The sequence below is a fragment of the Lytechinus pictus genome, unplaced genomic scaffold (assembly GCF_037042905.1).
Source record: "Lytechinus pictus isolate F3 Inbred unplaced genomic scaffold, Lp3.0 scaffold_20, whole genome shotgun sequence".
Taxonomy (NCBI): domain Eukaryota; kingdom Metazoa; phylum Echinodermata; class Echinoidea; order Temnopleuroida; family Toxopneustidae; genus Lytechinus; species Lytechinus pictus.
Window position 1 is genome coordinate 2,720,001 of NW_026974141.1, and position 26,441 is coordinate 2,746,441.

The following is a 26,441-nucleotide window of genomic DNA, read 5'->3' on the forward strand; positions in this document are numbered from 1 at the left end:
CTGTCTCTCACGTTCGATCGCCGTACGTCTAGTCTGCGCTCGATCCGAAATTTCCCCTGAGCTGGAGTTCGCGAAATGCATGCTGGGAACGGGTGAGGTAGCGGCTAGCAAAGATGGCGGACGGTGAGGATAGCTCCGCCGGTGGGAAGCCGAAATCGGCGCTTATGCGCCGCCATGAACAACTTCAACGATGGAAAGATTCGGAATTTGATAGAGAACCAGCTGAAAGAAATGCAAAGAAAGCCAAAGTGAAATTTGCGGCAGGATGTGTATTTCTAGCGGCCTGTGCAAGCGAGGATTTGGATGAGATCGAAGCACTTATGAAGCGGGGAGCGGACATAAATTATGCTAATATCGATGGCTTGACTGCCCTGCATCAGGTATGTTGTGCGTGTAGTTCATAGTTGTTTGCCCTTTAATCTGGCCCACACGTCATTGGAGAATACTAGGGATCGTATGACAGATTTGTAGTCCTCTTACAATGTGAGTTCTAGGCTGAATATACCATGACAAGATCATGATAGCGAGATGGATCCAGTGCAATGCCAATGACATGTTCTCATCTGGTGCTGCAGCAGAAGGCGAAGTCAAATGTGAACACCCGTGTTGTCACTGTGTGTTTACTGTGTTTCTAAACGGGCATCATCTATGCCCCTGTTCACACATAATCAGCTGATTTCACACACACACTCACACATGCAGCCCCATTCACACTTTCACTGGTGTCTTGTAATAAGACCTATTGTCCACTATTGCCAGTAAAATGATCACTCCTTTCCATGTTTCTGAACTTTTCTCTGGTTTCTCCAAATATTATTTTGATGATGATTGATGATAATCCACAGCCTTTTTTTATTGTGCCACATTTCTGAAATTCTGTTCGTGTCAAAACATTATTTCAGGTGCAGTTGTTCAGTTGTTGATTATACATGTAGTAATGTTGATACAACTTATGTTTCTGTCATTATTGCCCTATGTTAAATGTTCTATCAAACATAGATCACCCATTGAGATTATAATTTGATCAACTTCAGGTTTCTTTTATTTTTTTCATTTTCTGTTTGCCTTCTTAATTGATTGATCATTTATTCCAATCCACTGGCACTGCAAATAATAGAGCATAAATAAAATATTGGACCATAATGATAAAAAAATAATAGGAAAAATTATGATAATGATAATAATATAATAATAATAACAACAATAATATAATAATAATGATAATAATAATAATATTAATAATATTAATGATAATAATAATAATAATAATTTGATGATGATGAAGATGAAATTATTGTTTGTATTATTATAATTCTTATCACTCATCATCAGGGGTGTGAGAATTCAGATTTTTAGCTGATTTCAGATTTTTTTTTGATTTTCAGCTTAATTTGAGCTTATTTTTGGCTTTCCTCTGTACAAAAAGTATGGGAGCTCTTTTTATTTCAGACTTTTCAACGTTCTTCAGCTTTTTCAGATCTTTTTATTTGTGACCACTCACACCCCTGCATCATGATCATTATTATTCTTATAAACAAGTTTTAACTGGTATGAACTGGGGGAGGGGGGGAAGAGATCTTAGTCTTCAATTCCCCCTGTCTTCACTTTGTTTCAGAGGATGATTGAGCGACATAAATCAAAGTTCCATATCATTTCAATGCCTTCAATATTTCATCTTGTTTTGGGCAACAAGGCCTTGGACCTGAAAGTTTGGGGAAAATACTTTTTGATACTGATATTATGTCAATATAACAAGGGGATGAATATCCCATAGTTTACGGGGGCTATGGTAACATTTTTGACAATTTTTTTTTAACCCTGAAAGTTAAACCATTTAGATTGTTGTTTTTGCCAGTGCCACAAAAAAGTTTGGATCTTATGCCCTTTGATGGGAATGTTGATTTCATGGGGGAAAGAGACCTCAATATATGTGTATGACCATCTTGAGAGGTTTCCATATTATCGAGTTAAATTGGTAAAAAAATTCACTACCATGAATGTAGTGTTTGACTTTTACAAATATGTACTCTCTGTTACATGGCCAACATAGCTTCAATAGAGGTCATTGACCTTTAATATTGCACTCTTTTACCTGTCTCCCCTTCTTTCTATAGCCCCCCCCCCTCTTCCTATCTTCCTCTTACCTCTCTTTCCCCTCAGGTTCATCTCTCCCTTCCCCTCCCATTCCTTCTCTATTCTTTATTCCCTTCCCTCTTTTTTGACATGTACCCTCTCTCTTGTTTGTGCTTCTTTATTATACACAAATAGTATTTCTCAAATTATTAGATTATATACATTACAAGTATACATATATATGTAACAATAAAACTGATTTTTCTTGTGTCAAACATTGTGGAGTTATCTCATTTTTTATTTGAATATGAAGGAAAATGCATATTTTTTAGTTTCATTAGATGTTTTTCTTAACAGGATTATTGAAATGAATGGAAATGCTATGCATTCTTGGTAACACTGTGTGCACTTGTTTAAAATAAATAAATAAATTTTCTTTCAACAAATTTAAACAACACATGCCCATATTCGTGTAGGTAATTTTCAGAAAAATCAGGGTGAAAATGTTCCACTTCATCTTAATTACAATTACATTTTTATTGAACCTACAACATGTAATGGCAACTTTTTGTAGGCCTATTTTACAATTTACAGAGGCTTTTAAAAATATCTTAGGGAGAATTTACCTTTGCATCTTCCTGTATATTTTTGGGGCTGTAAACAGTGTTCTCTCACATTGCATGTACACTAAAAAGTTGACACGTACTGTATGATGACATCAGATGACATTATATGATCTCATGTACATGTAGCTCAAGCCTTTGACTTGTAAATGTATATTTCAGTTTCTTCATTAGGAAAATAAGGGGGAAAGAAGAAAAAGAAGATATCCTTTAGCCCACCTGTTAAAGTACATGTACCTACTTTTAATACAGGTGTCTGGTCTTTAACCTTTAACATGTGTGCATACATGTACATAGGTGTATGCAAGTACGCGTATTTTATGTAATACAGTGTTAAATACAAAGTCATATGTCATTATTCAGTGAGAGATAATGCAATACCTTTAACAAGGAAAGAAAAAATCAACCCAGGGGCGAGAATGACAATCTTTCGTCATCATTATGTACACTTTGTATTTAATTCTACATCCCCTATTTGCCTTTTGGAGAAAAAAAAACGCAATGTCTAAATAAACGATGAGTGGACTTAGGCAGCATCTAACACAAGTGGCAAACAGAACTACTTTTGTTGTTTGTTGATCAGCGGGTTGAGGATTTTGATGGATATTACATTTGCATAGCGGCAGATTAAACTATTTATAGAGGGATCTCTTTAATGGAGGCATGTCCTAGCAATGTCCAAGCCCAGGCATTTTTTCTATTAAATAAAAAACTACAGTACCATGCAACTTGAAGTTTATGTTACATGAAGTAACTCTGTCACATATTGTTTTATTCGACTCTTCTTGGTTAAGTTTTGTGTTGGGTCAAACTAAATGTGGCACGTTCTTCTTCCTAATCAAGTTGACAGGCTGGCAGCTATGATAGCACTTGTTTTGCACAATTTTGTCAGAAGAAATGTATTGCCTTGAGAGGTTGACGACAGATAACTGTATCCCAGTTTATAGGATGTCACAACACAAAATCAATTAAAAATGAAGTATACATTTTCCTCAATAATGTAAAACTAGATTAAATTTTTTTTCATATGACATTTATATCATTTTCAGAATTTACATGTATTATGATATACATGTACTTGTAGTTAAGAGCTTCTTTGTCATCATATCTAAAGAAAAAAAAATTGGATATTTCATAAAATTCCAAAGAAATGTTGAATTTGTGACATCATTTCCTTCCTAATTTGCGTACTGCCCAGGATTAGCATTATGATTTTTTTTTAAACAGGCCACCCCCCCCCTTCTACAATCATGACCATGAAGTGAGCTACTGTGCAATCTGTCAGACACGAGAAACTTGAACATTAATTATTATTTTGTAGGAGGGAGCCTGTCTTTTGCTCTTCTATTCTGTTCTGGTGTTGATAAAAAAAAAGACTGGTGGATCAATTGCAAAATTGGTACTAGTCAGCATACAGGAGGGCCATGTAAAGTTCTTGGCCCATTTCATAAACAGGGTTTATTTCCAATTGGTCTAATGCCAATTCGTCCAATTACCAACTTGTCTACTATCATTTGGTCTACCCAGCCCTGGGTCTACCATCAGTTCATCCACTATCCCCATGGTCTAATTACCATTTCGTCCACTTACCATTTCTTCTAATAACCAGTTGGTCCAATTGCCATTTAGTCCATGTACCATTTGGTCTTAATTGGACTAAGTATTAATTGGGCGAAATAAATAAAAAAAAAGTGGATATTTGACCAACTGCTAAAATTATGCCATTGAAACTCGTCCATAAAAAACACTGGCCCCCAAAAAATTGCCTGAGCTTTTTGTGGACAAAGTCTTTATTATGCAACAGGTCCCTGATATCAGGAATGGTGTGTTTTCACAATAACTACATTTGAATAATTATTTTATGGATCCAGGGCTGGATGGGTCAAACAAACTTTTTTTTAATGCATGGGAATGACGGCCTTCATGTACCTGATACGATACGATCAGCAATATATCTGGGTCACAGGGTCAAAGGTCATAGAGGTCATGGCTCTTTGCTATTTTTAAATCAGCATTAAACTTGGTTCATGAATAATACATATGGCAGTAATTATCTGTTTAGAATGAAAAAAAATTATTTGATATATATAGCCCGATGTTACATTAATTCATAATATGATAAAAAGTTGCTCATATTATAAACCATAATTGAAATCTGATTAGAATATGATTTTTGTTTTAATTTTGAAAGTTACAGAGTCGGCCTACATATCCATGTAACATATTTCAGATCCAGCAATGGAGTAGGCATGAATTTCAAATGCGCTCTGTCAAGAATGTAGATTTTATTTTATTTCATTAATGATAATAATATATAGCATTTATGAGGCGCCGAATTATCTAGTTGCCTATTTAATGGCGCACTATATATTACCCCGGCTGTAGCTCCAGCTGCTAAAGGCGCTTGGTGCATTCAAGGAATTAATCCTGCCGGGTACCCATTCACCTCACCTGGGTCGAGTGCAGCACAGTGTGGATAAATTTCTTGCTGAAGGAAAACACACCATGGCTAGGATTCGAACCCACGACCCTCTGTTTGAAAGACGAGAGTCAGAACCACTGGACCACGACGCGCCCACACATTACATTACATGTATTTTGTATCTTTGATAGAAGAATGGACCTTGAACATGCGATTTTTTTTGCCTGGAGGATACAGTAAATTGTGATTAAAGGGATGGAGCGAGTATGTAGTTAGTAGATAGTTGAGGCGCATTGGAATGCATAGTATGCAGACTCGCATTGCTTAGGTTAGTCTACATCCCACTGATGTAGGCATGTGGTATGCAGCTAGTCTCGTCTCAAGGACAACCTCCAACGAACGCCTTACGTCATTCGGATATCAGGCGGATCGTAGTTGGCCCCACATGCGTATGTACGTGAAGGCCCGTCATACATGTACATGTATGATGATAATCAACCATGTCATTCTCAAAGATTCCTAACTTAATTTTGTACATGTGATGTAGGCCTATGAACTGTGCACAGAACTTCATGTTTTGGCCCTTCATATATTTTTTGGCACACTGGTAAACTAGGTACTAAGCTATTATGAAAATTAGCATTTTAATAGCAACATATATACTGAGCTACTGTATATGAAATTGACTAGGGCTGAGTCAAAATGTTCAAACGCCGTTCAAACGACCGTTAAAGGCATAAAACATTTACGTATTTTGACAAGTGTTTGAACGGAAGTAAAAATATTTGAAAAATCCCCCAAAGTTGATGAAATTTCACATTTTTACATCCAAGAAATGTTTATCTTTTCACCATATTTCCTTGAAATAATTGTTATTTAGTTGGAAACTACCAAGAAAATGAATGATATTCCCCTAAATCCCCTCTTTCTTGACTCAGAAAGATGGTACATTCAGTTGATGTCGTGCTAGATCAACTAACATGAAAGTGTACATGTGGGACCACAATAAAAATATACTAAATTCGGGCTATATACAAATTAAGTAGATTTCTAAAATAGTTATAGACCTAAACTCACATTTTATGCCAATTGATTAGCCAATAATAAGTCATTGAATCATTGATATTGAATCTATGCATTTGGGCTCATTTTCTCAACTTGGAGAAAAAAAATTGTATCACTCTAAAAACTACATGTAGTTTTGCTTTTATACCCATAATGTACTATGAATCCATCTTGAAGGTGATCTAAAATATATTAAAGTATATTTATTTAAGTATAATATATTAAAGTTTAACTATTAGGAAAAAATATTACTTGTATAACCTGCATGTTAAAGCACAAGTCAGACCAGGGGTGGATCCAGGATTTTTCAAAAGGGGAGGGGGCACATTTTCCTGAGGAAAAATTTGACAAGCAAAAAAAAAAAAAGGGTTTTAACCAAAAATTAAGGGGATTTCGTCCAAGAAAAAATTTGACGAGCAAAAAAAGTCTTCACTTTCAAAGGGGGGGGGGGCACACTTCTGGTTTAACAATATTGTTACATAAACAAATTTTAATTGTGCCTCTCAAAGGGGGGGGGGGGGGCACGGTCAGGCTGTGCCCCCCCCCCCCCCCCCCGGCTCCGCCAGTGAGTCAGACAGTATGAAAGGAGTATAAAACGAGGTCGGGCTGTTACCCTTCCTCTTGTGAGGGCAGCAGTGACGTAAACTAAACTCCTGTTACACATACTATGTAGGCCTACATGTCCATGTACCTCTGGATGGGGGGCATCGCCAGCTCCGATGCATTACATATGATCAAGTCTAATCCCCTGTTTACTTGTGGAATGGTATCATTATCACCCCTTTCCCTTATTATGACATAATTAGGCCAGCAGGGATTAGACTTACATATTGCCCGGTTATCCAACATGAGTATCGTGTGTACATAGTGCTATGCACGTACTATTGGGTGTTCTGAGTTCTTCTAGGTAGTAGAGTATGAAAAACAAGTGTATGAAATGCACTACAAGCAATGTACTAATATATGGAGGTTTTCTTTAATACATTTGTGAAGGATTTAAAGATAAATACCAGTTGTGGTAACGATCTCAAAATGAGTTTGAACAGAATCCAATAAAACTATCACCCAAGTGTTTGTACATGTATTTATAGATAAAAAATATTTGCCAAATAGCTCTGAAAGAAAATGCGTACTGGTAATTGCTATTATTATTAAGATATGATCAAAACAAGCAGGTATTTTTCCAAGCATCATTAATACACTGTCCCACATATGCTTCTCTGTGTTAGTGATTATCAGAATTATTGATTTTGAGCTAAGATTTAATGATTTCACAAAGATACACTTACATTCATGTACCAGATCTAGATATACATGTACCCCGGTACATGTATGGTGACAATTAACCTTGATTTAAAAGACTTTCTCATGAAATAATTGTTGCTGCAAATACTTTATTTACCGTTAAATCCGTAACATCTAGATAAGGAATTAAAGATCTTTGCAGCAGTTGGTGCTTACAGTAGGGCACAAGCTTGTAATTTCATGAAAAGCACCATCAACACCTAAACAACAACAACAAGAAAGCCATGCTTAGAGATATCGTGTTAAATGCATTATAAATGTTGCATTTGATGATTATGATTTTAATTTTAAGTAGTGTGAAAATAATCTGTTCCCTAATGATTCTTTATTTCCTTTTTTTGTTTTGTTTCTTGTAGGCTGTCATTGATGAAAAGATTGATATGGTGGAATATCTGTTAGAACATGGAGCAGATATAGAAGCACAGGACAATGAAGGCTGGACAGCGCTACATGCCGCAGCCTCCTGTGGATTTGAAGACATTGCATCGTAAGTACATGTGCATTATTTGTTTTATATTTCAACTTTTAACGCCACCTAATTCAGGCTGAAGTGCAAACCATGTCGTTTGAGGGAAATGGTCTGAATTGGCCAGCTTGGGGCCTTGACTGGGATGTGCATGCTATTCCTTGCTTAACTCACATTTGGGCTAGACTTGTCTCCAGACCCACTTGTTGAATGAAATTTCTGTCAGGGTCCATGCTTGCATCTGCCGAGATATAAAAAGGCTGATCCCTGCTAGTCCAAACCTGGTCCAGTAGTCGGTGTGGATATCACTCGGTGTGCATGGGAGCGGTGTTGCCAGGTCCCAGCTGACTGAGCTGAATAAATTAATTTTGATATTAGGCATAAAAGAATTTAAAATGCCACCAAAAATTAAAATCACAAAACGTTTTTTTTTCATCAAATAGTATTTCCAGTCTTCTAGATAGAAGAAATCATGAAGTTTCCAAAGTTTGTTCACAGAGATCACCAAATGGAAACACTGCCATAATTCAAGAAAGTAATTGATCCTCTTGGCCAGGCTGCATTTAGAGCAAAGCTAACCTTGAAATCAATCGTGATTTCTGTGGAAACCTTGATACTTCATGAAAGTTATACATACTCTATATAAATCATCTTCATTTCATCATAATCAAATAGTGAAAGTACAATTTACCCACGTCCTTTGCCAGTGATAATGGGGCAAACTCCCTTTCACTAGCAATAGGCAGGTTTATACTTTATATACAAATATATCATGACTTTTATGTAACTTCATATATTATGATGCCGGAATTGAGTAAACATGGTTGGGACCATTTATCTACTGCTTAGACTATAACTATGTTATTAATAGTACAGTGTAAAGAGTGTACACCTTGTAGATTGTTGGCCATGTACATGTATCAACAACATGAAAGTAGGTCATTCCGTGGGATACTTCCTAAGAATCGCTAATCCATTCCTTCCACAGAGTTGACTGTATTCAGGTCACAGCCAAGATGGTCAAGCCTCCATATAACTGTCCAACCCTATTTCTAATAATAGCACCTCTGTGAAGCTCATCTGTAATCCCTCTTAATCCCTGAAGCCTTAATCCCTCCAATCTCTTTCACCATTGGTTGATTGTTGGTAACTGTGACAATGGCAAGGCCTTTTACAGCTGCTTTAAAGGGGCAGATCACCTTCTATTGATATTCAGATTTGAACATTATTAGTGTCTAAACTGGAGAAAGTTCCAGTACAGTACTTGTACCAGGGGATGGGAGGGGCTAATGTACATTAGGATGGTGTTCAGAATATTTACATTTTTATGTATGTGTAGTAGTAAAGAGGGAATCAAGATACTTGTAGGCCTAGTTTATTATTATATGAAGGCCTACATTTAAAGCATTCTAAGGCTTTCAGACATAGTCATAGCAGTGTAATGTAGAAAAGCTCAGCAACATTTTGTGTAGGCCTACAAGTAGATTGAAGTAGGTAACTTTTATAGCTCCCGAAAATCACATTGAAAACATTATGAAGTCATGAGCCTGTTCGAACAACTTTGGATAATTTTCTGTAAGAGTTGAACATAAGTAGAGCATATATTATGATTCTAATACTAAATAGGTTCATTATTGCGGACTGAAATAATCGCTAGAGGGTGTTCATTTGTCTCGCAATCTACTATGGTCAACTTTCGCAAAAGTGTTCACTAGCTTTCTAGGAAATTCGTGATCACTCTCGCAAAAAGTGTTCACTAGCTTACAAGTTCACGAGCTTTCGATTGCCGCTGCAACTCTTTATCAAGTGACGAAAATTATCTGATAAATATATTATGATTGTATACTGCCCAAGCAGTTGTCTTGATGTGAACTTGGAACAAAACTGGTAGAGGTTGCTGAGCTAACCATATCTGTCTGACTATGAGGAGTAACTGTTCTGTTAAGGAATTTTTCAGCTTTCCATCTGATGATAATCAATACTGTCCATGTATTTCAATTTTATGTAGTGCTTGAAACAAAGTTTCTCTTTAGGCATACGTACATGTACATACTATTCCCTGGTAGGGTAGCTATATTTAGGCCTATAGTTGTAACTTAAATGCCACTTTCCTACACTGAAACAATTACCCCTCCAGCCCCCTCCTATCAGTTCAGAAATAAAACTGATATCAACAACAGAGCAATAGGAGTAAATGTCAGAAGTTAGTCACAAGGTTCTTCATTACAGAAGATATTTTTGGTACAATTTTCATACAGTATTGTCTGCCTGTACTATTAAAAGTCTGAGGATTTTTTTATCTTGTGAAGTATATTTTCGGATAGACTGCTGATATTGCAGCTGTTGTACTTAAATGTAGGTTAACATTTATAGAATGTACCTCTTTGAGGAATTGGTTCATGTACTGTAGTCCTACATACTACATTGTGCATAGGCTGTACATTATAGGCCTCCGTATGCTACACTGTATATATGCATACAGTAGGGACAGTGATTTTCCGTTTCAAAAAATTGCCTTTTCCGTTTCAGAAAATCTCAAATTCCGTTTCAGCATGTCAGAAAACGGAAATTCCATTTCCCCATAGACTTTGTACACACGGAAAACTGACAATTCCGTTTACACATTGAATAGCAAAATCACAACACGCACACTCGCACTGGTCAAAATTAGTATCTGCTACTGTACCAACAACACAATAAAATCCATTCTAATCGGATCTATGCGGGTGCATAAAATATTTTTAAACACCCATTTTGCATGTATACATCCTCACCTTTCATATTATTAGCATTATTTCACGGTGAAATGATATTTCATCGATAATTTGGGGGGTTTTTGGACATCGTTATCATCGGTCAACGGCTTTTGCCAATCCGCCATCTTGGATTTTAAGACCACGATATCGTGCTGTTACATCTTCAAACGTAGAGGGCAGCAACACACGACCGTGTACATGTAGTTGAACGATATGTGTGCATGTGAAGCCCAACCCGGCCGGGTACGGGTACGGTGCGGGGTACAATCGAGTGTGCTGATGTCGAGTGCAGTCACGATGTGTGAATTGTCATGATAGTAGCGAAGTGAGATCGTGTTTTCTGGGTTTTTTTGGCCATTTAATATTCTCATTTTGTTGTGATTTTGGAGTAATTTCTGTTGCTATTCTGTGTATTTTGAGGGAAAATACGTTTTCCGTGATTTTCCGTTTGAAATGCCACTTTCTGTTTCAAAAGGCCCTTTCCGTGAATTCCGTCCGTTTTCCGCGATCGCGGAAAATCACTGTCCCTAATACAGTGGCCCGTACTCTGAAATTGGGTTTAATTTTAAACTCTGGTTTTAAGTTGTGGTTTTACTATGGAAAGCCAGTTACATAAATCTATAACAGTAGAGGTTCAATGTATCAGCTCATTTGACTCCCAAATGTTATTACATGTAACTGCCTGGGAAGGATAAATATGACAGTTGTCTTCACCATTAAAGAATTAGTAAAGAGCACAGTAAACATGAGAAGCATTCAATGTAAACAAATTTTGGAACCATTTGGCTTCCCATAATTTTAGCACAGAGTTACGCCATGGTCAACCGTAAGTTAAACCCGACTTAGGAATACAGGCCAGTACAATTAGAGTAGGTACATACATATCAAAATGATAATCATTAAAAACTTCTCTCTTGCCACTGTTAAACAATTGATCACATAAATGTGATACAGCTATTGAAGACATAAAAAACAAATCCCTTTCAATTACGGTTTACCATCTGATAGATTTGGGGTTTATATCTCTTTGGGGAATGTACATGTATAAAGCCGATATACACTATAGAGATAAAGCATGTTCAGTAGTCAAAATTTGTTTTAATACCAGAAGATATTGGAGAGTCATTGGTTAATTAATGCTAGGGAATTTAATGAAACAAGAGAAAGTGAGGAACAATTAATCAGCGCACGACACTGGCTCTGGTCTGACAGTCCCAGACCAGTAAAAATTGCTGTTGGGCAAGTACCCATTCAGAAATACCCAGATTTACTGTTCCGACATGACCAGTAAAAATATATCATACTGATACAAATTATGATCTATTCTCCTTTTTTGTTGTAAATTATAAAAGTGGCTCTCCAAAATTGAGAAATTGCTCTCATGAATTATGTTGTGAGTGTGTACTGTTTATTTGTATTGGGGTGGGGGGATAAAATCAAACGATAGCATAATTAACTTTTAATGTTTTTATATATTTTGGGGGACCAGTAAATTTTAGGTTCGGACCAGTAAAAATTTGAAAATCTGGGTATCTACTGGTCCGACATGAATAGGTTGGACCAGTAGAAAAAAGTGTTAGTGTGGAGACCTGGGGGGCGTTTCATGAAAGGACTTGTCGGACGTTTTATCCGACAAGTCCCATTTTATCCGACAGTTACCATAGGAACAGTGCCTCTCTGCCAATCAAAGTCATGGAAAGATGTCAGATCTGACAACTTGTCGGACGAAAATATTGATGAAACGCTCCCCTGAATTATTTTATTTATAAAGCTGTGGTCGATCTGATGCATGGAAGAATAGATGCAGTTGCCCAATTGTAAGTTTTCTTTTTACATGTATATAGTCAGACCTTGTATTTTCTATGGAAGCTTGACATACTATAAAGTGAGTTGTTTGATTTCTCAGTCAGTGGATTTAGTACAAAAATAACTAGCTTTCTGCATTACATTTACAAACATCTTCACCACTGATCAAATATGACAAATGCATTAAAACAGATACAAACTTTATTTTTTTTATCAAACTTTTACCTCGCCCGACTAATAGGGCTGAACAGATTTGGGACAGCAAAGGTCAAAGGTGAAGAGACTACCCGTAGTCTCTTGAACCAGACTCTAGAATAGCAATTATGCATAAAAACTTGCTAGTCTGCAGGCAGCAGCCTTTTGTTTTTGCATAGTGCATAATGCAGAGTCTGAAGCAGTGAGACTAGATGCACTCATGTACACATACAATGGGTTTGGAGTCTAGTCTTCACCCGAGACATGGTATTACATGTATTTGTTAAATTGGCGGTGTCAGTTGAAAGGTTAGGCCTACCTGTTACTCAATACTGCAGTCCGAGCATTCCATGGCAATGCAGAGCTTGGTTTTGCAGCCTAATAACACAGACACTGGTGAACACAATTTTTACATATTTTACTAGTCTGCGGGCACAGGCCCTGTTTGAAACTATTATCAACAAGTACATGTAGGTCTCCAGTTCACATATGTTAAAGCACAAATAAGAGACATTCTGTACACAAGTCAATGTCAGGGAACGTAGGCTGCATATATTCAGACCACTTTCCTTTAGTGAAGGGTTTGCAAAGCAAACTAATCTTTGACTTGGTGTCTGTGCATGTCATTGTCAAGTGTAAAGACTAATCCGAATAGTTCGCTGGTGCCTGTCTGCGGGTGATTTGTGAGGAAATGGATGCATAGTTGGGGAGTCAGCCAACAGTTGACATGAAGTTTGACCTCTTCAGGATGACAGGCTCGTCTGACATACATACAACTACATGTACATGTAGTCTTGGCTACCAGACCTCTATGCTTCATGAAAGAAAGTGTGAAGACGTTCAGCCTGAGTTCCTTATAGTGTACTCGTACGCAGGCTTCTGACTAATCCAATTGGATTCTGGTATTTTTTTTACAATTCTTGTTCTGATGAAACAGCTTGGTCCCTATAGAATAACTATGAGACCATAAAGTGTTTGGTTTTACTGCATTCTTGCGATTTTGAGTCCCTTATACCGGCTTCTGACTGATCCGAAAGGATTGGTTCTGATGAAACCATTAAGGTCCCTGGAGAAAAAAAGTTTTTGCTTTCAGCGATACGGGCTTGCCATACACCTGGATCGTTGAAAGCCCTGTAGGTCGTTGAGCGAAAACTCCCTACCACGGTATATGTTTTGGGTTTTACTGCATTTCAGCGATCTTAATATTCAAACCTCAATTTGAATGCAACTGTTTTGTACGAGCGCTCTTGTCTTTCAGCGATACGGGCTTGCCATACACCTGGATCGTTGAAAGCCCTGTAGGTTGTTGAGCGAAAACTCCCTACTACGGTATATGTTTTGGGTTTTACTGCATTTCAGCGATCTTAATATTCAAACCTCAATTTGAATGCAACTGTTTTGTACGAGCGCTCTGGTAGGTGTTTCATAAAGATCCTTATACTAAATGATACGGTGCACATATTTTCATTGGTGTTGATTTAGCGCATAGAAAAAGGATTACCAGTCATTCGTAACGTCACTCGTAACTTTTAAACAACTTTTTGAATCACCTACAGTACATAAACACCTACCATGAATCATATTTGTCTATGGTAATTCTTAGTTTCTGTGCTCAAATTTAAAATAAAAGTTTATTCATGTAGGCCTTTGTTTTGGTGGCAACCCCAAAATCTATTTACAAAGACTTTGTGAACATAGATAGATTCTGATAGAATGTAATCTTTACCACTGAATACCACACCTGATATTTATCATTGATGTTTATACATGTACATACATGTAGGGCCCTGTATCATATGTATAGTTAGTTTGTCGCCCCATGATAACATACTCTCCCCATTTGTTGTACACTCTATATATCACCAGGGAAGGGAAGTGGAATAGTTTTTACTATTCCCCTGGTGGGCCTACTTGTATATAGTACAAGCATGTTTCTCCAGGGACCAAACATTACATTGTATCAGTTCTCTGAGGGGCTTTTGTACAAGTTTTACATGTAGGCCCTACATGTACATGTACATAGATTCAAGTTGGGTTCAAATCAAGTTCATATAATAACATGAAATGTTTTCTTTGGTAGCCAATACTCCAGGCTATATTAATTGATATAGACCCTCACCCCCTATATGAAGCAGTTTGCAGTGCTGAAATATTGGATTTACGACAGTGGACTATCCCATCCCATGGCGTTTACTATACAACCCCTGTAGGCTATCCCATGACTGTATTGTAGCTTCTATGGTATGCCAACTATGCCCCTACATTTCCTACACACACATAGTACACTGACACATAATGTACAGGAGATACATGTAGTATCCCTCCAATGCCCTGTGTACATTACATGGGAGGGCTTGTGTGTGTGTGTGTGTAGTGTGTATTGAATGATGTATACAGTGATAAGTAAAGCGCTGTAACAAACAAATCTTTAGTATAGGACAGAAAGAGTGTGACTATTTGAATGAGATCCCTTATTTTCTACAACTGTCTACTGTACATCTAAGGTTTACACTATATTGTACTATTATTACCTAAAGATAATAATAAGGGTGGTGTATATAATGTACTATCGCACAGTTTGTAATGTCCAGCTTGGATACTGGGAGCATATATTGAGGTGTGTCATAGCTCATAAAGCTATCAGATTGATGAATTGATGGAATTTAGGGTAATGATGCCACAGAGGCTCATCCTAGGCCAGGATTGGATCCATGGTCTGGTTGAGATGGCCAGAGCTCTGTGAGCTCACTATAATTAGCAGATGTCCCTAGTCAAATGTCTTTCTTCTGAAAACAAATATTAAAATTGGTACTGATTTTTTTTTTGTGATACTTTGGAAGAAAATCTGGACAGTACATACATGTAGGCCTACTTTTCAATTGAGTTGACAGTCCGGCCCAGTTTATCTGGTCTTTGTTTATTGTCTCGCCTGCATAGCAGAGCAAGACTATAGGCGCCGCTCTTCCGACGGCGGCGGCGGCGTCAACATCAAATCTTAACCTAAGGTTAAGTTTTTGAAATGACATCATAACTTAGAAAGTATATGTACTTGTACCATTCCCTGGCGAACTTTAATACTAATACCTACATGAATACCAGGGTGTAGGCTAGACAGCTGGCAGCCGTCTGTTTCGAGGAGTTTTTCAACATTTTTTTATTTTTTTAATTTCTCCTCATACACAGACGGCTCGCTAGCGTGTCGCCACCATTAGGGGAGGTACAATGCAAATTCCCCCCGACGGGGCTCATCGATTTTTGTCTTTATTTCATAAATATATATGAAAATAAATGGACAAATATGCGAATTAATATTCCCTCTTGGCATTAATTGCCAAAAACCAGGGAAAAAATAAAGTTAAAAGGAAAAAAAACAGCGACTTACCTCGGCTGTCGTGTAGCTCCTAGTTCACTCGTTCATCCGAAGTCGATATAACACACAAACATATGCCGTTGGAAGAACTTCCGGGTCAACTGCATACCAAAACCATTGGCCAATCAGATCATCTCTTTTACGTCGGGTTTATGAATACTAAAATTCTAGACAGTTTTTTCCATTTTCCTTTATCTCTTTCTCTTTCGTTTTCTCTCTTTTTTGTTTTACTTTTCTTTTTATTTTTTATTTTCCCTTTTTTCTTTTGTTTCTTTAACTGCTCCTTTTTTTTCCCCTTCTGTAATGTGTGACGTAAAGGTCATGGGGCGGAGTCTGACTTTCGTCGGCCACTTTTTCATGAATTATTCATTACCAAGATGGCTGCCCACTAGTCCGAGTCGCAAGTGTCAACTTTCAGAGTTAATCCCCTGATTGCCAGTTTTAAAGCGGGAATTTAGGGTAAGAAACTGCCGTTACTTATACATTTTCAGCTATAGGTGCATAGGTATGAACTTTTGGTGGAAAATATCGCGGTATCGAGGAGAAAAACAAAAAAATTAGCGGTGGCCATTGAGCCCCTGTACAGACGACGGTTTAACTTCGGTCTATGTATTTGGTGAGCGGAGCCAACGTAGTTCAGCGGAACAACCAACATAACAGAGACCGAAGCTTTTGGTCTAGGTGTAGGCCTACTTGTGTAGAAAATGTTCTATATGTAGGCTAGATAGTGATTTTTTTAATAGGCCTACTTAAGGTGGTTTCAGACCGCCTCGAAGTTCGTCAGTTCCAGGTATTCTCTGATCGGGAAATTTACCCCGATCAGAAAATACCAGGTATTTTGGTAATGTGAAAGCAAACTACACGTAATTTCCCTGAAAGAAAATACCCGCTAAATAGTAGGTACTTGGCGAAATTACGAGAACTTTCGCGGGGATTTTTCCTAGGTCGCAGGTATTTTGGCAATGTGAAAGCAATTTACGGGAACTTTTAGTCCAGCGTGTCGTTGGGCGCGGGCGCCGTGGGTGGCTGCTGGGCTAGTGGTTTTGAATCTCGCACCTTGCCTGCTTATTAGACCATACTGCGCATGCTCCTAACTTCAGGAATTAATCCCGAAGGGTATGTTTCGGGGCGGTGTGAATGCAGGAATAATTAATGGGTATTTTTTAGCATAAAAATGTTCTCGTAATTTAACGGGGATTTGAAACCACCTAGTTAGACCTACCCCAGTAAAAACAAAGTTTGGAGGGAATAGATTAAGGAAATAGGGAACAGTGGGTCCCAGAAAAAAAAGGACCAAAAATCCTTTGTTACTCGTTTAGAATAGGCAACTGATTTGTATTTCATGTACATCATCTTAAAGGTTTTCTTTTCTAATTTTATTTTGATACTATTACATATAGGCCTATGATATTATTTTTACAAATGTATGTAGTGATTACAAGAATAGTTTGGAAGTTTGATGTCAGTGTCTAATTGCACTGAAAACTGGTCAAGATTTGTTTAGGATGCGATTACCTTGGATGCTCATACATGTAGGTATTTCATATTCATTGTACTAATATACATTGTTATATATGGTATGACTGGCATCATCGTTGAGGCCCTGATGAGCCGTTGGGTTCAACGTTGGTCTTGTTGGATGTGAAAATTGATTTTTTTTTAAAAATATATTCGACCCCCCCCCCATGAAGCTGCTCGCTGAAAAACACAGTAACATGTTTTGAAGAAAAAAAAAAAAAAAATCTAGATACAAGGAATATGATTTTTTTTAGCATTTCAATGTCAAAAAATCAAGACTGATCGTATACATGTAAGAACAATAAAATATTAAAGGTAGAGAAGTTTTCTGTTTATGAGTTTACAAATGTACTAAATGTAATGCTCTTCAGAAACACTATTGTGCCAAACTGCAGTCCCTTTGGTATGACTTGGAACAAACTTGATAGGGAAACACTCATAATGTCAACGTCCCACAAGTAAATTGTGATTGATTTGATGTGAAACTGTTAAATGTAGAAACAGTAGTTGCAGCAAACTATTATTTCATGAGAAAGCCTTTAAAATCAAGGTTAATTGCCACAATATTATCGTATATTTAGATCTGGTACATTAATGTACACTTATCTTTACCAAATCATTAAATCCCAGCTGAAAACCGATAATTCTGATGATCACTAACACAGGAAAGCATATGTGGGACAGTGTATTAATATTCCTCGGAAAAATACCCAACATTTGATGGAATTCGGTGCTTATTTTGCTCATTTCCAAGCAATTACGCTTTTTCTTCCAGAGCCACTGACTCGGCACATATTTTCTATTTATACATGTATACAAACATTTTGGTGGTAAAATTTTTGATTCTTTTCGAACTCATTTTGAGATCGTTACCACAACTGGTATTTATCTTTGAAGATGAATCCCAGTTGTGTTAACAATTTCAAAATCAGTTTTACAGATTCCAATAAATTGACCACCCATGTGTCTGTGCTATGAATGAAAAATATGTGCCAAATGATCCTGGAAGAAATATGCTGAGAAATAAGCAAAATGAGCATGTTATTCCTGCTGGATGTCGGGTCCCTTTTCAAGCAATAATAATGCACTGTCCCACATGTGCTTATCTGTAAAGGAAATCGCATCTTCAGTGTGATCATTTTTCAGCATAGATTGATGATTTCACAAAGTGCAGTATGTATAACTGTACCAGATCTAGATGTACAATGATATAATGATGATTAATAAAGGTTTTACAGACTTTTTCATGAAATCAGTGTTTACTGGAACTACATATTTTTATCTTTTTACAAAATGTTTTTAAAATCAAATGGACTTGAACGTATACATTGTATGTTTAGGTGCCCCTACACACAACACTGCTTTATGCTAGTCTGATCATTGCTGGTGTCATATTAGAAATTAGTTAGCTGGCTACGGAACTGTGACAGCATGATCCGATTGTTGAAATATTATACCGCTATCTTCTTGCCTATCTGTAACCTTATCTAGAGTTTGAAAATACATATGTACCAGTATCCCCCCCAACACACACAAGTAAAGGGGCTTGGCACAGCCAAGTACATGAACATACTCAAATAATGTACATGATATGAGGTTTGTTAAAAACTATTTTTCGAACATTCATAATGTCTGAAAAGCCCTCTCTGTGATCCGTAGGGGTAGATTAAACCTGTCATTGCTATGGATAGTATGTGGATGATATTTCAGTCATTTGATCTTTCTGAAACACTGGTGAAAAAGAAAAGTGTTTTATTGATTATCATATATTTCATATTTTTCTTTTTCTACCGTAGGACAAAGCGAATTTGGACGTATCTGTAAATTTGTGTATGCCCATAACCACCCCCCCCCCCCCACCAAATATTCTTGTGTGACATCAGTTCTTGAGTATTAATGGTTGGAGGCGAGAATATGTATAATGGGGGAAAATTGATTAAGGGACTTTATACATGTATGAAGGCCTACATGCATATCCTTTTCTAACTATGTGTCCAAAGCTATCCCACTCTACAATGATTACAAAATATATTTAAAGATAGATACCAGTTATGGTAACGATCTAAACATGAGTTAGAACAGAATCCAATGAAATTACCACCAAAGTGTTTGTATGTATACTGTATGAATAAAAAATATGTGCCAAATAGCTCTGGAAGAAAATGCGAAATTGCTGAGAAATTGGCAAAATAAGCAATATCAATACACTGTCCCACATATGCTTTTCTGTGTTGGTGATCATCAGAATTATCGATTTTGAGCTAAGATTTCATGATTTTACAAAGATAAGTTTACATTAATGTACCAGATCTACCTGTAGATGCATGATTATATTTCAACAATTAATCTTGGTTTAAAAGACTTTTTCATGAAATAATTGTTTGCTGCATTTTATACTGTCTTAACCTTTAAATAAAAAATCAGGGGCAGACCCAAGATTTCATGTACCATACTTGAGTACATGCCAACGATCTTGCAATTTTGTACATGATTACCCTTTCATGAGATCATCTTTCATTTTTTAAACCAATTATTTCAAGTTGACATAGATAAAGCAGTTGTTGTTATTTGTGCCAAACCACACATGGAAATCTTGGCTAGACTTCAGGGGAATGGTGAACAGGAGAGACAGACATGGAACAGTAGTCAAGTGATTTTCATTGACAAATTTGTTCTTAGCCAATCAGGTGCTAGGATTTTGGTAGCTTATAACAAGAGGTGGGGGGAAAATCACTCTGTTTCATGAAACACTCCCCATTCTGTGTTAGTGATTTAACATCTTTTTAACTCGGCCCACTTCTGGGCCCCTGTACTTACAAAGAGTTACGATTGATCCGATCAATAGCCGCAACCCCAACTTCTAAAATTCATGTTTGTTCAAAATATTTTCTAGATATATATATTCATACATCCATTGTTTTCTTTAGAATTCAGTGTGCTTCTCTTTGTTTACAAAGGACGATGTGCAAATTTCCTGTGGAAAAAATTATGACATTGATGGATTTACATGTAGTTGAGGGTGATCAGATCAATCGTAACTCTATGTAAGACGGGGCCCAGGTGATATACAGTGTGCATACATGTAACTGCATAATTATGCCCCTGTTTGAATTACAGCATGTACATGTACATCATTCAAAATGTAAACAATATTGAAAATTTAACAGTTTATGTTTTTTAATTCTTTAACATGCAAGATTCAATCATATATACCGGTAATCACCGGCCTACCAGTGTAGGTTGTTTTTGTTGAGCAAACCCTTTCTGTGGAAGCGTGTGGAAGCACCGTGGTGTAGTGGTTCTGAGTCTCGCCTTCCAATCAGAGGGTCGTGTGTTCGAATCCTACCGCGGCCTAGCGTCCTTTGGCAAGGCATCAATCCACAATTTGCCACTCTCCACCCAGGTGTTAAATGGGTACCTGGTTGGATGCGAAAGCCTAGATGTAGTATGCCTAGCAATTGAGTCTTGGAACTCTTGTTGGAATGCTCCCCAGGGAGTGGAGAAGGTGCATACATTGTATGAATCTTGCAATGTTATTTGTATCCATTTTTGTAAATGCATTTACATTCATTGTTGTGTGAATATGTTCATTTTCATGCAAAAATTATTGTGAATATATTCATTTGATACAAAAAGTCATTCTCGTGAATGACACACAGATCTTAAACACAAATTAATTATTGTGAATATGTTCAAGTGGAGACTCATTATTCTTGATCAGGGGTTGATAGAGTAACAAAATCTTTATCTGTCTTAAAGGTACATTGTAAATGCCAGTTGTGGTAACGATATCAAAATGAGTTCGTACAGAATCCAATGAAATGACCACCAAAGTGCCTGTTTGTATTATAAATAAATCATATGTGCCAAAGGATTCTGGAAGAAATTGTGTAATTGCTGAGAAATCAGCAAATAAGCACAAGATTCGGGTCAAGCGTCGGGCCCGACATTCAAAGGAATAATTATACACTGTCCCACGTGCGCTTATCTGTGTTAGTGATCTTCAGTGTGAACATTTTTCAGCGTAGATTTCAAGATTTCACAAAGTTCAGTTTATGTAACTGTACCAGATCTAGATCTTCGATGATATTCTGACAATTAAGCCTCGTTTTACAGACTTTCTCATGAAATCAGTGTTTACTGCAACTACTGGCATTTCTCTTTAACTTCTTATTTCCTTTTTTTTTTCTTTGCAGATATTTAATAGAAAATGGGGCCGACTTAGTAGCATGTAACAATGAAGGGGAATTACCGATGGATTTGGCGGAGGAAGAGGACATGGAGGAATTTTTACAAGATGAAATGGATAAACAAGGTAAGATCTAAGATCTAGAGGTTTTTAAAGGACAAGTCCATCCCCCAAAAAATTTGATTTGAATAAAAAGAGAAAAATCCAACAAGCACAACACTGAAAATTTCATCAAAATCGGATGTAAAATAAGAAAGTTATAACATTTTTAATTTTCGCTTAATTTCACAAAATAGTTATATGTACATCCTGATCGGTACGCAAATGAGGGAAGTGATGACATCACTCACTCACTACTTCTATTGTATTTTATTATATGAAATATGAAATTTGACTAATTTTCTCCTCATTGTCCTGTGAAACAAAGTTTTATTTTGCCCTGAACATGTGGAACTACTATTGTTTAACATTTTATGGTTCAGTCAAGTTGGTCCTTATTGTCAAATCTGTAAAAATTGAAATATTGTATAATTCAAACAATAAAACACAAAAGAAATAGTGAGTGAGGGACATCATCAATTCTCTCATTTGCATGTGACTAAATTGTGCATATAACTATTTTGTGAAAAAGAAGCGAAAAACTTTAAAATGTCATAACTTTCTTATTTTTCGTCCGATTTTGATGAAATTTTCAGCATTATGCTTCTCTGATTTTTCTCTATTGATTCAAATCAACATGTTCTGAGGTGGACTTGACCTTTATAGAATCACCAACATGAATCATTAAAATGAGAATAGTAATTAGGGCTGAATCAAAACGTTAAAACGCTATTCAAGCGACTGTTAAAGTGATTGGTTAACATTGGTTTGACTTTTAAAAAATCTGAGCTAGAAGGTCACACTTGTCACCTGTGTCTGTGATATGTTGCAAAAATGAAGCCCAGAAAAAAATTGCGTTCGAAAATGATTATTTAGTGCTTCAAAAATTGAAATATAAAGTGACCGAAAACACCATCTTAATTTCATCCCATACACTTATGTGTACTATTTAGGCGTCTATGACGCCTATTTACAAAATCGGGGTTTGCCTTGTAGTTTTAGCTTTTCATTCTCAATAATGGTTGTTTTCAGGGTTTATTAGTTCTAATACCTGCACTTGTACACATGTTTCATCTTGGTTTGAGAATTTTTTAAATCGGCTGCTCACAAAGTTAAACAATACCTTTAAAAGCATAAACATTTTAGTATTTTGACAAATGTTTGAACAGAAGTTAAGAAAAACGAAAACTGGCCGTTAATGTCCAGGGCCCCATTTCATAAAACTTGTCATAATAACAAATTTGCAATAACAGTTAAAAGCTACTGAAATCCATCAATCTGATTGGCTAACAGTAAATTTATTATGGAAATTGTGCATTTGTTATAACAAAACAGGGTCCAGGCTTGATGGTCCCTTTACTAACCTGTTGTTATGAATTGCAACTATCCATGCATGAATGATTATGACTGTCACAATTGGTGCTCATTTTCATTTTCCGATGATCATTGAAATATATGTTGAGCGTTGTGGCCCAGTGGATTAGTCTTCGGACTTTGAAACAGAGGGTCGTGGGTTCGAATCCCAGCCATGGCGTAATTTCCTTTGGGAAGAAACTGATCCACAATGTGCTGCACTCAACCCAGGTGAGTTAAATGGGTACCGGTAGGAAGTAATTCCTTAAAAAGCTGTGTGCGCTATGAACGCCTGGCTTAGCCGGGTAATATAGGAGCGCCTTGAGCACCTAACAAGGTGGATATGTGCGCAATATAAATACCCTATATTATTATAGTGTAACTAGTCACGCTCCTGGTTTCATAGTTTGTTTGTTCCATTTTTTTGAAGGTGAAATTATATTCTTTGATTAGATTTGATTTTCCACTTTGTATGTTTTGACCCAAACTATGAGTCTGACGTTATTAACATCGAATGTGAATCTATGTACAGGCTTACTAGATATTAGTGTACATTGTACATGTAGGTCCATGTACACTGTACAGCACGAATGACAAATTCCAGTTGAAATGCAGAGTTCAACTAACTGTATACTGACGTTACTGTTAGCCAATTTTTTTTCTTTACAAAATTATGTTGGGCAGCATTTCAATATTATCATTTATACTCTATATTATATGAATTTCAAGAATTGGCCTGTTGGCATTGTATCAACAATATTTTATCAGCTTGTAATTATCCTTTGGCAATCGTCATAATCTACCTGAACATGTATTTTTTTGTATTTATTTATTTATTAATTAATTTATTTATTGCTTTAGTATAATTATGTTGGGCAGAATTTCAATATGTTCAATCTGTTTGTAATTTATAAAAAAATTGCACATTTGTCCAAACAATATTATTTGATTTGGCATGCAGTTGTATGAATTTGTGTTGTGCATTACTTATAGAATGGAAATGGTTATGTTCAGTTAATTGCTATCGGTAAATTGCCAATTCGTCTACTGCCAACTTGTCCACTCATCACATCATCTAGTATCATTTAGTCTAATGCCATTCCGTCCATCAGCATTTCGTCTATCAACCATTTGGTCCTATCATCACTTCGTCTAATCACCATTTTGTGTATAACCATTTCATCTTATACCCAGTTGGTCTAATATCAATTTCATTATAATTCATTTTGCACAATTAACACTTAGTCCAATTAGACCAAATGGTACATGGACTAAATGGCTATTGGACCAACTGGTTATTAGAAAAATGGTGAGTGAACAAATTAGACGATGTGGATAGTGGATGAACTGATGGTAGACCAAATGATAGTAGATGAGTTGGCAATTAGACGAATTGAAAATGAACCTTGCTATCTAGTTAATAAATTTAAAGAAATGGTTGTTGATACATGTACATGTAGGCACTCTCAGATAGGATGTACTGTGAACTTTGATCATTATCACCTCTTTAGTTTGTTTTAATGACTTCCATTTCATCAACATTTTGGGGGGATTTTAAAAGATACAATATTAGCATACCTCTTATTCTATATAGAAAAGAAGATTTTTTTTCTACTTATTAGACAATATTGATACATCCCTTAAAGTTAAAAAAAGTCTCTTTTTAATGATGGGTGTCAAATCTATAAGAATTTTTTTTATTTTGTGTGTGCATTGTGGTCTAGTGGTTCTGACTCTCGCCTTTCAAACAGAGGGTCGTAGGTTCGAGTCCTGGCCATGGCGTGTTTTCCTTCAGCAAGAAATTTATCCAAACTGCTGCACTCGACCCAGGTGAGGTGAATGGGTACCCGGCAGGATTGATTCCTTGAATGCACGAGCGCTGAAAGGCAGCCCGAGCTAACGCCGGGGTAATAATAATGATAACATTGCGCCTCGGAATAGATTGTTTCTGGTAATTATTATTACTCTGATTATTATTCAGGTATGCTTTTGATAGATTAAGTTGATCTGGAGTTGGGTCAGGGAAAAAATAGATATTCTTTACGGGGGCTAGTTTTCTTCTATTCATTCCAAAAGACATTTAGTATTGAAGCCATTCTGCCGTACTTTGGCAAAAGGAAGCAAATTACAAAAGTATCATTTGTTGTAGATGAGCAATGTGTGTTCGTCATTAGGCGTCGATGCAATTATAATAGCATATTTTCTTCAATATCTTTCCGTAGAATGATCATTTCTTCCCCAAACATACAAAGGGCAGGGACTCGATTTTAAGGTGCGCGAGAGCGATCGCGCGCTACATGCGCGCCTTAATCCATTTTTGGTAGCGCGATTAATAGCGCGCCTCGCGATAGCTGACCTGCGCGAAAATGCCTAAAGTCGCCCTCGAAATCACCCAAAATCATGCTTTCGGGGGCGACATAAAATCTGAATGTCGCCCCCGAAATTATTGCCGAGTGATAACAACTCAACGGCCCACTAGTGCCATATGCTCGAGCTCCGCTTACCATTTAAAAACCATCCAAAATCCACACTCAAAATCACGAATAAGCCTTAAAAGTAGCGAGTAGCGCAGTTTCAAATTCCGAAGTTGCGTTATTTTTTCTGTACCACGTATTTCCATACACATGGTACCAGGTATGGAAAAAAAAAATCAACGCAACGGTCGGGAAAGAGTTGCATGTATATAGGGGTCCATTATGACTACCACCGTGTGTCATTTCGAATGCACATGTTTCCCCTACAGATATCACAATTCTGTGATAAAATAATTCGAATTACACAGGAAATAAATCCCAGAGTCGAGTAACCTAGCATTGGTGAGTTGTCATTCGGCTTTGCTTTTCAAAACGGCTTATTAACTTCCAAAATAAGTTATCTAATTTATCAATTATAACTAAAAAATCATTTGTTTTCTTTTTCTAGGGGATGAGGTATTATATCAGACAATAAATCATCAAACAAAGCTCCATCTTTTTTACAAGGACGGCGGCAGGCTCACGCATTGGCGCTTTTACTAGCTGGCCAGTTGGAGCTCTGTCTCTCTGCCAGAGCTCTGGGGGACAGTTCGCTCAGTAAAGGCCTCAATGATGGTGATTTTCTGTTTCAGACAGAGTTTACATTTCAGGAATATTATTCAAAACTGCCAAAAAAGTTTGATGATTTCTTCATTGTCATGTATATTTAAGTTCTTAATGAATACAT

At 36.8% G+C, this 26,441-nt stretch overlaps 1 protein-coding gene across 1 annotated transcript in view; it reads left to right on the plus strand.

Annotated features, from left to right (window-relative positions):
- Positions 1–26,441, plus strand: part of LOC129283416 (protein phosphatase 1 regulatory subunit 12A-like) — a 91,335-nt gene that overhangs the window by 288 nt on the left and 64,606 nt on the right. The window contains exons 1-3 of the mRNA XM_064114721.1: positions 1–380; positions 7,845–7,975; positions 21,796–21,914. The exon at positions 1–380 is cut by the window's left edge and continues 288 nt beyond it. Coding sequence (XP_063970791.1) covers positions 114–380; positions 7,845–7,975; positions 21,796–21,914 — 517 coding nt within the window. The 5' untranslated portion in view covers positions 1–113. The remainder of the gene's footprint in view (positions 381–7,844; positions 7,976–21,795; positions 21,915–26,441) is intronic.